This window comes from Carassius gibelio, chromosome B11 (genome assembly GCF_023724105.1).
Source record: "Carassius gibelio isolate Cgi1373 ecotype wild population from Czech Republic chromosome B11, carGib1.2-hapl.c, whole genome shotgun sequence".
Classification (NCBI taxonomy): domain Eukaryota; kingdom Metazoa; phylum Chordata; class Actinopteri; order Cypriniformes; family Cyprinidae; genus Carassius; species Carassius gibelio.
Genome location: NC_068406.1, coordinates 932,343 through 945,665, shown reverse-complemented (window position 1 = coordinate 945,665; position 13,323 = coordinate 932,343). Strand labels below are relative to the sequence as shown.

The following is a 13,323-nucleotide window of genomic DNA, read 5'->3' as shown; positions in this document are numbered from 1 at the left end:
AAAATAATGTCCCAGGCCTGGTCCTCTCTCGTCCTTCACGGTCGTCGCTCCAGTTTTATATCCTTCCATCTCCTACGTGGGACTCGATACTGGCGGTGGGGCGCAGGTGTAGCTCATCTCCAATCACTACACCTGGCCTCACTCCTCGTTCCCACGCCTCTCGGCCCCGCCCCACTCGCCACATCCACATTCATTTGCGCAGCCTGTCAGTTAACAACGGCTCCATGTAGTAACAGCTGCTCTATGTGAAATCACTTACCTGATGGAATTTATCGCTGATTAGATAACCGGCTGACAAGATGCACATTAATCATTGGCCGATATATATTGTGCACCCCTATTTTTTTGGCAAATGTGAGATGTTTGTCAAGATCTTTGATCTTTTTGTGAGTCTTTGTGTTCTTTTTGGTCAGCAGTGGCTTTTACCTTGGAACTTTCCCATGGATGCTGTTTTTGACAGGCTCTTTCCTATTGTTGAATCATGAAAACTGACCTTATCTGAAGCATATGAAGCCTGCAGTTCTTAGCTGAAGTCCCAATGCCTCAGAAATGGCTTTATTACCCTTTCCTTACTGATACATTAACTATTTTGTTTCTCATCTGTTAAAAACACACCAAAACAGAAATACAAATCTGACACTTGTAGCCTAAATTGTTAAATTTAAAAAAAAAAATTTTTTTTTGTTTATTTCCCAGACTTTAGTGCTCTGAAAATGTATTTGCCCCTTTCCTATTTTTTTTTTCACATAATTATTTTTTTCTTTTTTTTAAGCTTGCGTAAATCCAAAAATACTACTGATCTTAATGTGTATCAGTCACTCCTATCTTCCTTCTCTGCTAATGTCTCCACTGCTAAAATGAAATACTACCATAACAAAATTTAAAATTCATCTAACTACTACCATAACAAAATTTAAAATTCATCTAACTCTCGCATGCTTTTTAAAATATTTTCCTCACTTCTCTGTCCTCCTCCTCCCCCTCCTGGTTCATCTCTAATAGCTGACGAATTTGCCACGTTTTTCACTAACAAAATGAAAAACATCAGTGCACAATTTTCCACACCACAATCAGTCAAGCTCATATCACCAACAAACATACACTCATTTACATCCTTCTCTTCACTCTCTGAGGCAGAAGTCTCCAAACTCATCCTTTCTAATCATCCTACTACTTGCCCGCTTGATCCTATTCCATCTCATCTCCTTCAAGCCATTTCTCCTGCAGTTGTACACTAAGTAGACATTAAAAACGCCGCTTTTACCGCCACACATACCGCCGCGGCGGCGGTGTAAAGTGCATTTGCAGCCTTTGACCGCTGAGTGGCGCTTTAACCACAAGTTATCAAACAAGCGCATCAAAGCACATTTAATATATTTAATATTTAATACTCACAGAAGAAAGTTTGGTATTTATGAAGTTATGTGCATTTCTTAGAACGAGAAAGAGAAAGAGTCTGTGCTTATATTTTCTAAGCTACATGGTATTAAACCATATTTTAGATTGGACACATTTAAAAGGTGTGCAGTATTATTTACAGTATTGTTCAAAATAATAGCAGTACAATGTGACTAACCAGAATAATCAAGGTTTTTAGTATATTTTTTATTGCTACGTGGCAAACAAGTTACCAGTAGGTTCAGTAGATTGTCAGAAAACAAACAAGACCCAGCATTCATGATATGCACGCTCTTAAGGCTGTGCAATTGGGCAATTAGTTGAAAGGGGTGTGTTCAAAAAAATAGCAGTGTCTACCTTTGACTGTACAAACTCAAAACTATTTTGTACAAACATTTTTTTCTGGGATTTAGCAATCCTGTGAATCACTAAACTAATATTTAGTTGTATGACCACAGTTTTTTAAAACTGCTTGACATCTGTGTGACATGGAGTCAACCAACTTGTGGCACCTCTCAGCTGTTATTCCACTCCATGATTCTTTAACAACATTCCACAATTCATTCACATTTCTTGGTTTTGCTTCAGAAACAGCATTTTTGATATCACCCCACAAGTTCTCAATTGGATTAAGGTCTGGAGATTGGGCTGGCCACTCCATAACATTAATTTTGTTGGTTTGGAACCAAGACTTTGCCCGTTTACTAGTGTGTTTTGGGTCATTGTCTTGTTGAAACAACCATTTCAAGGGCATGTCCTCTTCAGCATAGGGCAACATGACCTCTTCAAGTATTTTAACATATGCAAACTGATCCATGATCCCTGGTATGCGATAAATAGGCCCAACACCATAGTAGGAGAAACATGCCCATATCATGATGCTTGCACCTCCATGCTTCACTGTCTTCACTGTGTACTGTGGCTTGAATTCAGAGTTTGGGGGTCGTCTCACAAACTGCCTGTGGCCCTTGGACCCAAAAAGAACAATTTTACTCTCATCAGTCCACAAAATGTTCCTCCATTTCTCTTTAGGCCAGTTGATGTGTTCTTTGGCAAATTGTAACCTCTTCTGCACATGCCTTTTTTTTAACAGAGGGACTTTGCGGGGGATTCTTGAAAATAGATTAACTTCACACAGACGTCTTCTAACTGTCACAGTACTTACAGGTAACTCCAGACTGTCTTTGATCATCCTGGAGGTGATCATTGGCTGAGCCTTTGCCATTCTGGTTATTCTTCTATCCATTTTGATGGTTGTCTTCCGTTTTCTTCCACGTGTCTCTGGTTTTGCTCTCCATTTTAAGGCATTGGAGATCATTTTAGCTGAACAGCCTATCATTTTTTGCACCTCTTTATAGGTTTTCCCCTCTCTAATCAACTTTTTAATCAAAGTACGCTGTTCTTCTGAACAATGTCCTGAACGACCCATTTTCCTCAGCTTTCAAATGCATGTTCAACAAGTGTTGGCTTCATCCTTAAATAGGGGCCACCTGATTCACACCTGTTTCTTCACAAAATTGATGACCTCAGTGATTGAATGCCACACTGCTATTTTTTTGAACACACCCCTTTCAACTAATTCAACTAATTGCCCAATTGCACAGCCTTAAGAGCGTGCATATCATGAATGCTGGGTCTCATTTGTTTTCTGAGAATCTACTGAACCTACTGGTAACTTGTTTGCCACGTAGCAATAAAAAAATATACGAAAAACCTTGATTATTCTGGTTAGTCACATTGTACTGCTATTATTTTGAACAATACTGTATATTATATTAATTATGCGTTATATTATTCAAAAGAAATTGTGGTTTACTTTGCATCCGAGCATTAAAAGTGTTAGCCTATTTTAGGGGGGTAGGCTACATGGATTAATATGCAAAATGTCAATATTTTAATATTTAATGCCTATATTTTAATTTATATTTTAAATATAAATATATTTTTTCCTTTAATAAAACAACATGCATTTTTGTTATTCGTTACCTGCCCTTTATTTTGACATAACCTATTGGGAAAAGGGTTCCAATTATTTAGACCTAATTTGCCTAAAACAAGAAACGCATAAAATTAAACCTGCACGATTAAATCTTTGAAACTCTAAAGAATTAATAAAACGTCCTCACGATTAAACGCAAGTTCTCTCATTATAATCAACAACATTCACACGATGTAAAAAAAAGCTTTAGTAATTGACAACTAAAGTAATTTTAAAGGGAACCTTCTTAGTAGGGTAATATTATATGGCCTAAAAAAAAATCCAAATTGTTTTTTTTTTGAAAAAAAAAATCTGATTTATGATTTAAACTGTTTTTTAAATCAATATTCAAATGACGAAGAAATTTTACAAAACAAGTTTTAAAGCTGCAGTAGGGAACTTTTGACGCTCTAGCGGTTAATAAACAGAACTGCTTGCGTCTTGCGGAAGAACATTGTAGCCGGAGCTACTTCTCTCTGTTTATGTCTATGAAGAATCACAAAGGTACTGGGTTACTCCGCCGCGGTACCCCCGAAGCAATCTAAAATAGTCAGAATATAAACACTTATTATAGGTGTACCCTAGTGATTCAGGACAAGCTAAAAATACGGATTGGAAAATGGATTCATGGTGTACTCGCTTATTATGTTCATTTTTCTACATTTTGAACACAAACAAAGTTACGGACCGCAGCTCTGATTGGTTGTTTTTTACCGGGAGCGCATGACTTTCTGCAAATGGCAATAGGACCACTGGGAGGAGCCAGAGGAGCTTGATTTTTTTCACAGATTATCTGTCTCATATTCTACTGTCAGGACATAATGACAGGTTTAATAAATATGTAAAAAATATTTTTTTACAAAAGTTCCCTACAGCACCTTTAATATAGTTCTTTATCATTCATTTAGCAGTCAAATTTATAACTGCAACAAGATGATTAATTTAATACTAGCCCATCGTGCATTTAACCATCCACTCAGCTTTAAGAGCTGTTCAGATTAAAACTGGCAGCTCAGCAGTGAGTCAGTGTCATGGATGGAAGACCTGTTAATATTTTTTCTAGTTTATATTTCCATCTCGTTATGCCGCTGGTTTAGATTTTTTTTTTTCTTATAGAACTTTTTTGTAAATAGAGCAGTCACTGACTGTGTCTACACCGGACGCCAGAGTTGTCATCTGTGCCCTGATGTGTGTGTCTAAACTTGATGACATCACACTATAGTGTCAAATCATCTGAACGCAGTGTCAGAACATTTCATCATAAACAGAACGAGCATCAGTTCACTGATGGGGATTGTGTCCAGTGTGTCCATCACTGTGTTCTGTTGTCTTTTGTTCGATCGTTCCACTCCAGACCGGTGTAGACCTGGCATGCGTTTTTTATTGTTTTATTTTACAGCCCTGCTTGTTTTAACGTTTTTATTAAATATCTGTATTGACTGCATGGTCATATTATTGAATTATTTACTGCCATGCAACCTACAAAAGTAAAGCTTGGCGAGTCGATGAACGAGCATTGCTGCAGGTTGATTTTTGGTGGATGTTCGTTTCGTCAGGTGAAACATCTCTCTCACTCGCAGCAGAGTCTGTGAGCAGCAACAACTTCCCCTCCGCGCGAACTGATACCAGAAACACGCTCTCCGCCTTCACTCCGTGAATAAAGTATTTAAGTATGTTTGAAATGTTATGTTCATAACAAAGCATATACAATAATAATAATAATAATTAAAAAAAATAACAGGAGAGTTTCAAAGTGGCTTAAGCTATGTGTAAACTTTTTTCCCTATATCACATGCCAAACTAATAACATTGTAAGCATTATCTACATCTTTAATTGCTGCTTTCTGCTGTGAAAATTTAGTTTGTGATGAAAATAACATCTTTGTCAGTTATTTTATCTAAACAGATCGATTAACTTCTTCAAGATTTCAAAATCAGATAGCATGCTGATAATGTAGCACTGTAAGATTACATTTGTTTGAACGCATTATTGCGAAAGCGATTGAGTGTGAATCTGTTTAAATCATGCTTTAACCCAAAAATAATCAGTAAAAGAAACAGACTAACTCTTAACATCCCGCTCGACTCTTGCAGTCAACCTTCTGATCAAGCTAAATATGTTGGCTGTTTGCATGAATTTTACTTGTGATAAGAAGCTCATATTCATGTGTTTGTGCAAAAATTATTAATGTGCATTAATGACAGGGAGGCGCCCTCTCATCACTTTAATTTTTCATGATAATGAATGTATAATTTTTTAATTAACATAATATCATGGTGTCTCACATAGGTACATTAAAAATATATCTACAGGAAGCTTGAAATGTTTTTAAACGAAAAGGAATAGTGTAATGTGTGAATGTTGCATTTCTCTCGTCGGAGAGAGCCAGTACTGTGAACATAACCAAAACAACAGTCCTATATAAACCGTTTCAGCAAGTGAAAGCCTCATAAGACGTTGTCCATATGAAAGAGCAATTCACACCTTTATCCCGACCCCACAAGCCATGAATAACTATACAAAACCAACCCCCTCCAGCTGAACACAATTCGGTCTGTGTTTTGGCTCTGAGGAACGGTGTGTTACTGGGCTGAAACATGCCTACACTACACTTCATAATTTTCTCGCAGCCCATATTATTATTTTCACAAGACCATAATGATAATAACAAATCATCAATTAATAATTAATCATTATTTTACGAAAATCATTGTTATTTGTGATCGTGGATGTTTGCGGGAGGCTTTAAGACCAAGCGGGGTCCTCTGTTCCCGCCTCACAGCGCGCGGGTCTCCGAGGCTTCACTGTCTGTGGTTTGACTTTACTGAATCAGATTGAGGCGAACTTATTGATCATGAGCCCAAGATTTAGCAAGGCAGGAAAAGTCTAACGGAAGGAAGCTAATGCTGTCAAAGAGAGAGAGAAGTCTAGGACTATTCTTAAACTTGGAGCTCATTATATTGAAGTACATATCCAAACACCAAAAACGTTATGCATTTTATGAATAATGAAATGTTATGAAAATTATGCATTTTATTTATTCACATGCTGTATGGTTGAAATAATATTTTAGTTCACAACTTTAAGTTACGTTGTTTAAAAAAAATGCTTTATTGGCTAACGTTTCATAAACCTTCAGTTGTTATGCTCTAAAATCCATGCCATTATTAATTTCACAGTATTTTTACGACCTAAATGACTAATCTTTAAAGTCACAATTCTATAATGGTCAAAATTACTCAATATTCGGATTGTCCCTTATTTTTTCCCTTGTTTTCCTAAAGAATAAACACATATTTTTTTACAAGAATAAACATAACATATTATTAATTAATAAAAATAATTTAAGCAATTAAAACCTTTTTTTAAAACTTGAATTTAAATACTATTAAACTAACTTTAAATTCTCAAGGAGTTTATTAGTTAAAAAAAAGTTCTAAATGAACTTGTGTTAACAATATAATTAGAACTAACAATATAATTCGGTTTTTTTTAAATGTACAATTCCTGTATAAAATGGGACAGCAACCTTTATATCAGTGGTTCTCAACCTTTTTTTTCCAGCGGGCCGCACTATGGTCTAAGTGCAAGTCTAAGCATATAATTTACATATTACGTCAGCAATACAAACAAACCTGATTTATAATATCATACCCTAACTATTATGATATATAATCTATTACATTCATTGAAATAAACAATTCTACTCCCCATAAATAAAACACCTGATGCTGTCGGGAGCATGCTGTGTGAGATTCAGCTTGAAAGGAGTAACACAAAGAAGTTGTGATTGTAACGCCTGTGTTATACTTTCCGCATGAGCAATCTGGACGCGTACACGGCCAGTGCGGACGCAGACTTCTTCAATTTATACCTCTAAATGCGCAGGCTGATGGCCAGCTCTGCCCAGAATTATTGCACATCTAACTGTCTTTATATTCTTTTATTGACGGATTGCACAGGTTCGAGTAGCAATGAGCTTCTTCACTCTGCCTGCACATGTGCAATTTTGCTTTTGAAGCCTACTGACCAGGCGCACCTGTCCGCGCGGTCGTCTGCTCAGAGCCTCGGTACACACTCTCCAATGACAATTTTTACATCACGCCTACCTAGCGGTCCATAGCGTACTCGTGTCGCGGACGCCAAAAGTTTGACAGAGGCTTTAAGATGCAGGCTTGCATGACCTGACGCGCAACATTTCAGAAAATGTGCGTTCACAAATGTAGCCTATTTTGATCCAAATATGGAAAGCACTTTTGAATTCAATAATATGAGGTTCTCTCTTGAGATATTTTGCCACATTTCTTCAATTAAGGATTGTTACATAGTGTATGGTGTTTCCATTTATCTGAACTTCTTCAAGTGAGTTGCGGGGCAAAAAAAAAAAACGAAAATCCAGCACTTCTCCTTCAATACTGATACTGCGACTATTGACAGTTTGTACATGTTCATTCGCTGGCATTTTTATAATTTCTTTTTTTTTCTCCCTTAAAAAACAAAATTGTCCATTCTGATGCACAATTTTACTTTGGGGGGGGGGGGGGGTAAAATGCTATTTCATGCATACTGAGTTTTTTACACTGTTAAAGAGTTGGATTCCCATGCTAAACATGGACAAAGTTTAAAAAATTAAGTTGTACGTTTGAAGGAGTATTTCTGTTCCAAAAATAAATAAATAAATAAAAAGACGACAAAGTGGAACTTAGTCATTTTCCAAAAGCGCTAAGCAAATATATACAGTTTCAGTACATACCACATAGAGACGTTGTTGCTGATGCTGCTCTTGTTAAATTTCAGCCTCTGGATCTGATTCTGGATCATAAATATACGCTGAATCTGACTGTCAGCCATGGTTTGTTTTGGTTGGTTTTGTCCTCACGGTGTCACAGCTTCCAAACGCTCTCAACGCAAAAGCCTATTGGCACTCGTGATTCTTTAGAGCATTTCACCCCCCCTTTAAAGGCAATTTACCTAATGGCTGTTGATGACTATTTGAATTGAATTCTGCCAAAGTGCGTGCTTGTATGTGTTCGTTAAATGCTTATGCCAGTGCTCATGTCTGAAAATAATATATGAAGAAGAAAAAAAAATCACATAAAAACATTAGGATATAGCTTATATTTCAATAGTAGCATATTTCTTTTAATTGATGTAACCAATACAATTTTACAAACTGATAAAGTTTTTTTTTTTTCAGCATGTGGTGCAGGCCGCATTTGAATTCGTGATGGGCCGCGGGTTGAGAACCACAGCTTTATATAAAACATTTTTAAATCGTTCACAGCTGAGCTTTGCGGGAGGCTGATCTGCGCCAGATCACGTGAAGTGAATGTAATGAACAAAGTCATTTTCAGACTGAAAAAACAAAACAAAACATGGATAACCTAAAATTAGTCCCAGGCTCTTTTCTGAAGTAAAATAATTATAATTACTGTTAACCAAGAGTAACACATTTTAACGGATTAATCGCCTATTTTCATTTGCTAAATGTTTTCTTTATTTTACATTTTTTAAACACGCTAAAAAATAAATTACGTTTGTCAGAGGAAAAAAATATGAGTCGTGTATAGGTTTCATTTTAACGGATCAATCATCTATTTTCATTTGCTGCATGTTTTTTTTTTTTTTTTTTTTTAACACGCTAAAAAATAAATCAGAGTTTGTGAGAGGAAAAAAAATAGGCTATTAGAAAATATTTTACAACAAATCCTTTAAATTTAACAAATTTTTCAGAACAAAACAATAATTAAAAATATATAATTCTAGTGGATAAATATAATTGCAGTATATAATAACATAGGCTTAGTAAAAAAATAAAAATAAAAAACAAAAAAAATAATAATAATAATTTAAAGCTAAGCATAAGGTAAGCTTGGGCTTTCTCAATCGGGAGAAATCAAACGTTTCCATATTTGTGATGTTGCCCATTTGAAGCTTAACTATTATTCATGGTATGGTAAATAGGCTGTGTGCTTTTCAGTATTGATGAAAAAAAATACTGTTATACTGACATATTGTTAATATCATAATTAACAATATGTCAAAGTGCTCACTCCGAATATCTGGTGAACGACTGCTGTTTCCAGTGAATATGTGTGCGAGGCACCAGCATGATCAAACAGCTGAAACAAATAATACTTAATTTTTGGTCACACATAAGGCATAATTTAAAAATGCTGGTAGTTTAAAAAATCAAGAATAATAACAGAGTTAATACTAATTATTGCTAAATGCTGGACCGTTCCCATTTCGCTCTGCATATGGAACCTGAAGATTTTTTTAAACCAACAATGAATTGAAATGAAAATGAAATTAAAACATTTAGCTTATATATATATATATATATATATATATATATATATATATATATATATATATATATATATATATATATATATATATATATATATACACATATAGGCCTTATATTTATTTACTGTTTAATAAAAATAGCATTTTTCCTTTGTGTTAAAATCTTCTTTTTAGTAGACTGTAGTCTAAGACTATCCTACATTTAAAATAAATTAACAAATTGTAAAACTTTTTGTTATTGTTGTTTTACTTCATTCTTTTATCTCATTTTACAATTACATTCATTTCGCAATCCGTCCCTTTGCGCCACCTGGCGGTAGTTTCGCGAATGATTTTAACACGCAACAGAATTACAGTTACAGTTACGGCACTGCTGCGGCGGTAAGCCCCAGAAAGGCTGGCCACCTACTGTACCTGCACTCACTCACATCATTAACCCTCTGGAGTCTAAGGGTATTTTTGGGGCCTTGAGAAGTTTTTTCATGTCCTGACATTTGTGCTTTTTTCAGTTAAAAAACAAAAAACAAAAAAAACATTTATTATTATTATTATTATTATTATTATTAATAATGTTGAAAAGAGCTCAGAATATTTTTTCAGTTTTTTTAGGGGGGATACATTGAAATAACAGCATTGTGTTACATCTGTTACAGATACATTTATTTGTTGCATTTATATAATTTACATCAAGATTTTGAATGGTGTAGTATTGTATATTGTTATTGAAACTTCATAATATGTAACTTGATTATACATTTAGTCAGGAATTATAGTTTGGAAAAAGTCTTTGGAAAAAGTCTAACTAGTAAAATGTTTATTTAATCATTATCAATATGTCCAGAGTTTTGAGAATGCAGCGGACGTGGAGGACTATAATGTAACAAGAGCTCATTCAAATACTGAGGTGCTAAACCATTCAGGGCTTTATAAGTATTAAGCAAGGTTTTTAAATCTAGACGATGTTTAATAGGTAGAAAGTGCAGTGTTGACAGAACCGGGCTAATATGGTCATACTTCCTGGTTCTAGAACACTAGTCGCTTCATTTTGAACCAGCTGGATTTTGTTTATTAAGCGTGCAGAACAACCACCCAATAAAGCATTACAATAATCCATTAATTACAATAATGGATTAACATTTCTGTATTTGACATTGAGGTATGGATGTCCATACGTCAATTTATCGTCCATACCTATACATTTAGCAGTGCGCCAGCAATGCGTCTGAACACACCTCTTTTTTAGACCAGCACGCCCATGGGCGCAAAAATGAGCGCAAATGCATTTGCTAATTAAACGACGTGGCGCTGGATGGGAAAATGAGAACGGCACCGGACTGAAACGGACATGGAAGCATTTAACTTGCAGGTGCAGGTAAATTGAGCAAAAACAGTCAATATTGTGACTAAAATGTTAGTCACTTAATGCTAACTTAAAATTGTATACAATTATTATTACATATATATTATCATGCTGATCTGGAGAGAAAAAAACTGCACTCTTTGTGTGATATAGATTAACTATATTCAATTTTATAAATATAAAAAAATAAATATAAATTTTTGCTATCTACAAGTCAGAATGCCTTAAATTTTGAATGTTAATTCAGTGTTATCTGTGATTTGGTGTAGGTGATATAATTGATAAAGCCAGATCGCACGTATTTACAACAACACTTACCATATTATTGCAGACAATATAGTGTATATTGCACAGACCAGCATCGACTTCAGACTGCAGTCTGTGGTCTTCCAACTTTATTTTGTAGCAAGTAATGAATATGCTTCGGGAAAATGTATCAGAGTAACAGTATGCATTTTAATTAAGAAATGTAGTGGAGTAAAAGTGAAAGTTTGAACAGAAATAAAACTCAAATAAAGTACAGATGCTCCCCAAAAAATAGTTAGTACTCTAATGAAGTATTATTACTTTGTTACATTACACCACTGCAAATAACTAACAATATTGGTTGGTGTTAGCACGATAATTAAAACGATTATATGATGCTTTTCTATTCTGTGTTTCTATCCTCCTTCCAATTTCTCTATCATGTTATCTTTCTCCATCTTTCTCAAGATCAAAACCAGTGCCAGCTGACAGTGGAGGGAGTTTGTTTGCTGAAGGGTCTCATATGAGTCTGGCAGTGTATGACAGGCACTGTGTGAGACAACACTGACTTACTGTTTTTAAGAAAACTGTCTTTTACTGTTCATGACAGGATCTCCGCTTGGCATCCAAGCACATGCCAATCATGACCACATATCTGCAACTCTCTGAAATGACTATATTCTTTGTTAACTTTTTTTCCACCATACTGTTCAGACTATTCCAGTTATTTAGTCTATGTGAATCTTCAGTAGAATCTGACTAGCCTGGATTTTGGAGAGACTTTTGAGAATGCATAGTAAATTTGTGTGTGTGTGTGTGAAGGGATGGGTACCGAAAGCCAGTATTAAATGGGCCCGGGCTAAATTATTTGTATCGATAAGCTCTAACGTTAACTGTTCTGCTGTCGGTCCTGGATAAATTAAGAAAATACACATACATTTATAACTGTTATATAGACATTATCTTGCAAATTCTATCATGCCAGAGTCATCAGCTCTTTCCATATTGAATAATATTAGAACATTTGTCTATGATGCTTTTTTGCTATTCACAATTCAGAAGAGAGATCTCGCTCATATTGAGTAGCTACAACATGAAAGCCTTTTTTAATGACAGAGTAGAGAACTAAATAATAAAATGTCTGCTTACACTTTAGGGCTGAGGCTGTGATATTAAGTACATTTTATTGTTTATTTTAATATTGACTTCCAAGATTCATAAAAAAAGAAATTTCGACTAGCACAACTTCTTTCCCTTCACAGTGGCGCATGTTCATTCCTCCCTAAAAACTGAACTCAACATCAGGATCAGCGCAATCATGATTGTTGTAAAATGCAGTCTTTACTGATGCTAAATTGTGGGACAATTTTGATAAAATGCTGAAAGCACAATCTTCACAAGAGACTTGAAAAGAGACTAAATTATGTGCATGTTCCAAAATGGGGAAGAAGATTACACTTCGGGCTCGTGTGTGCGTCCAAACAATTGAATACACCCAAAAATATGTATAAAATGGTCAGTTTGGAGTGTATTCACTTAAAAACAGTTTAGTTCTTTAGTTTATGAACAGCTGTGAGAAAATCCAATGTGAGTTAATATATATGCAATCACCTGGGCCATCAATGTTAATCAAACAACACAATGCAAAGAGAAAATCAAAGCTCTTAATCTGATTAACGTTAGCTTTTAATAAGCAGTAATTTATCAAAGTATACAGTGAAAACTATAGGCTACCTGAGCATAAACTTTTGGTAGACCTTAATGAAGAAAAAAAAAAAAAAAAAAAAAAAAAAAATAAATAAATATATATATATATATATATATATATATATATATATATCTTCTCCTATAACTTGTAACAATTCAGTACTGTACAACACAATACTGTATTGAATGGTTACAGTTAAAGTACATTTAAAGTATAGTTAAAGTACTTTCAGCACAATCCCTAGATATACAAAAGACAGGTATTGACAAAATGACACTTGTTTTCATTGATAGACATCTTTAAATAGAGCAGCTACACCC

At 34.9% G+C, this 13,323-nt stretch overlaps 1 protein-coding gene across 6 annotated transcripts in view; it reads left to right on the top strand.

Moving 5' to 3' along the window:
- Window positions 1-13,323, top strand: part of LOC127967982 (band 4.1-like protein 1) — a 363,306-nt gene that overhangs the window by 31,519 nt on the left and 318,464 nt on the right. For 2 of the 6 annotated variants that reach the window (XM_052568759.1, XM_052568758.1), the window contains exon 1: window positions 1,867-2,565. The exons of 2 other annotated variants lie outside the window; for them this stretch is intronic. In XM_052568759.1, coding sequence (XP_052424719.1) covers window positions 2,274-2,565 — 292 coding nt within the window. In that variant the 5' untranslated portion in view covers window positions 1,867-2,273. Of the gene's footprint in view, window positions 1-1,866; window positions 2,566-13,323 lie in introns of those variants that run through there. 2 more of the 6 variants (XM_052568757.1, XM_052568760.1) reach the window with 2 other exon arrangements.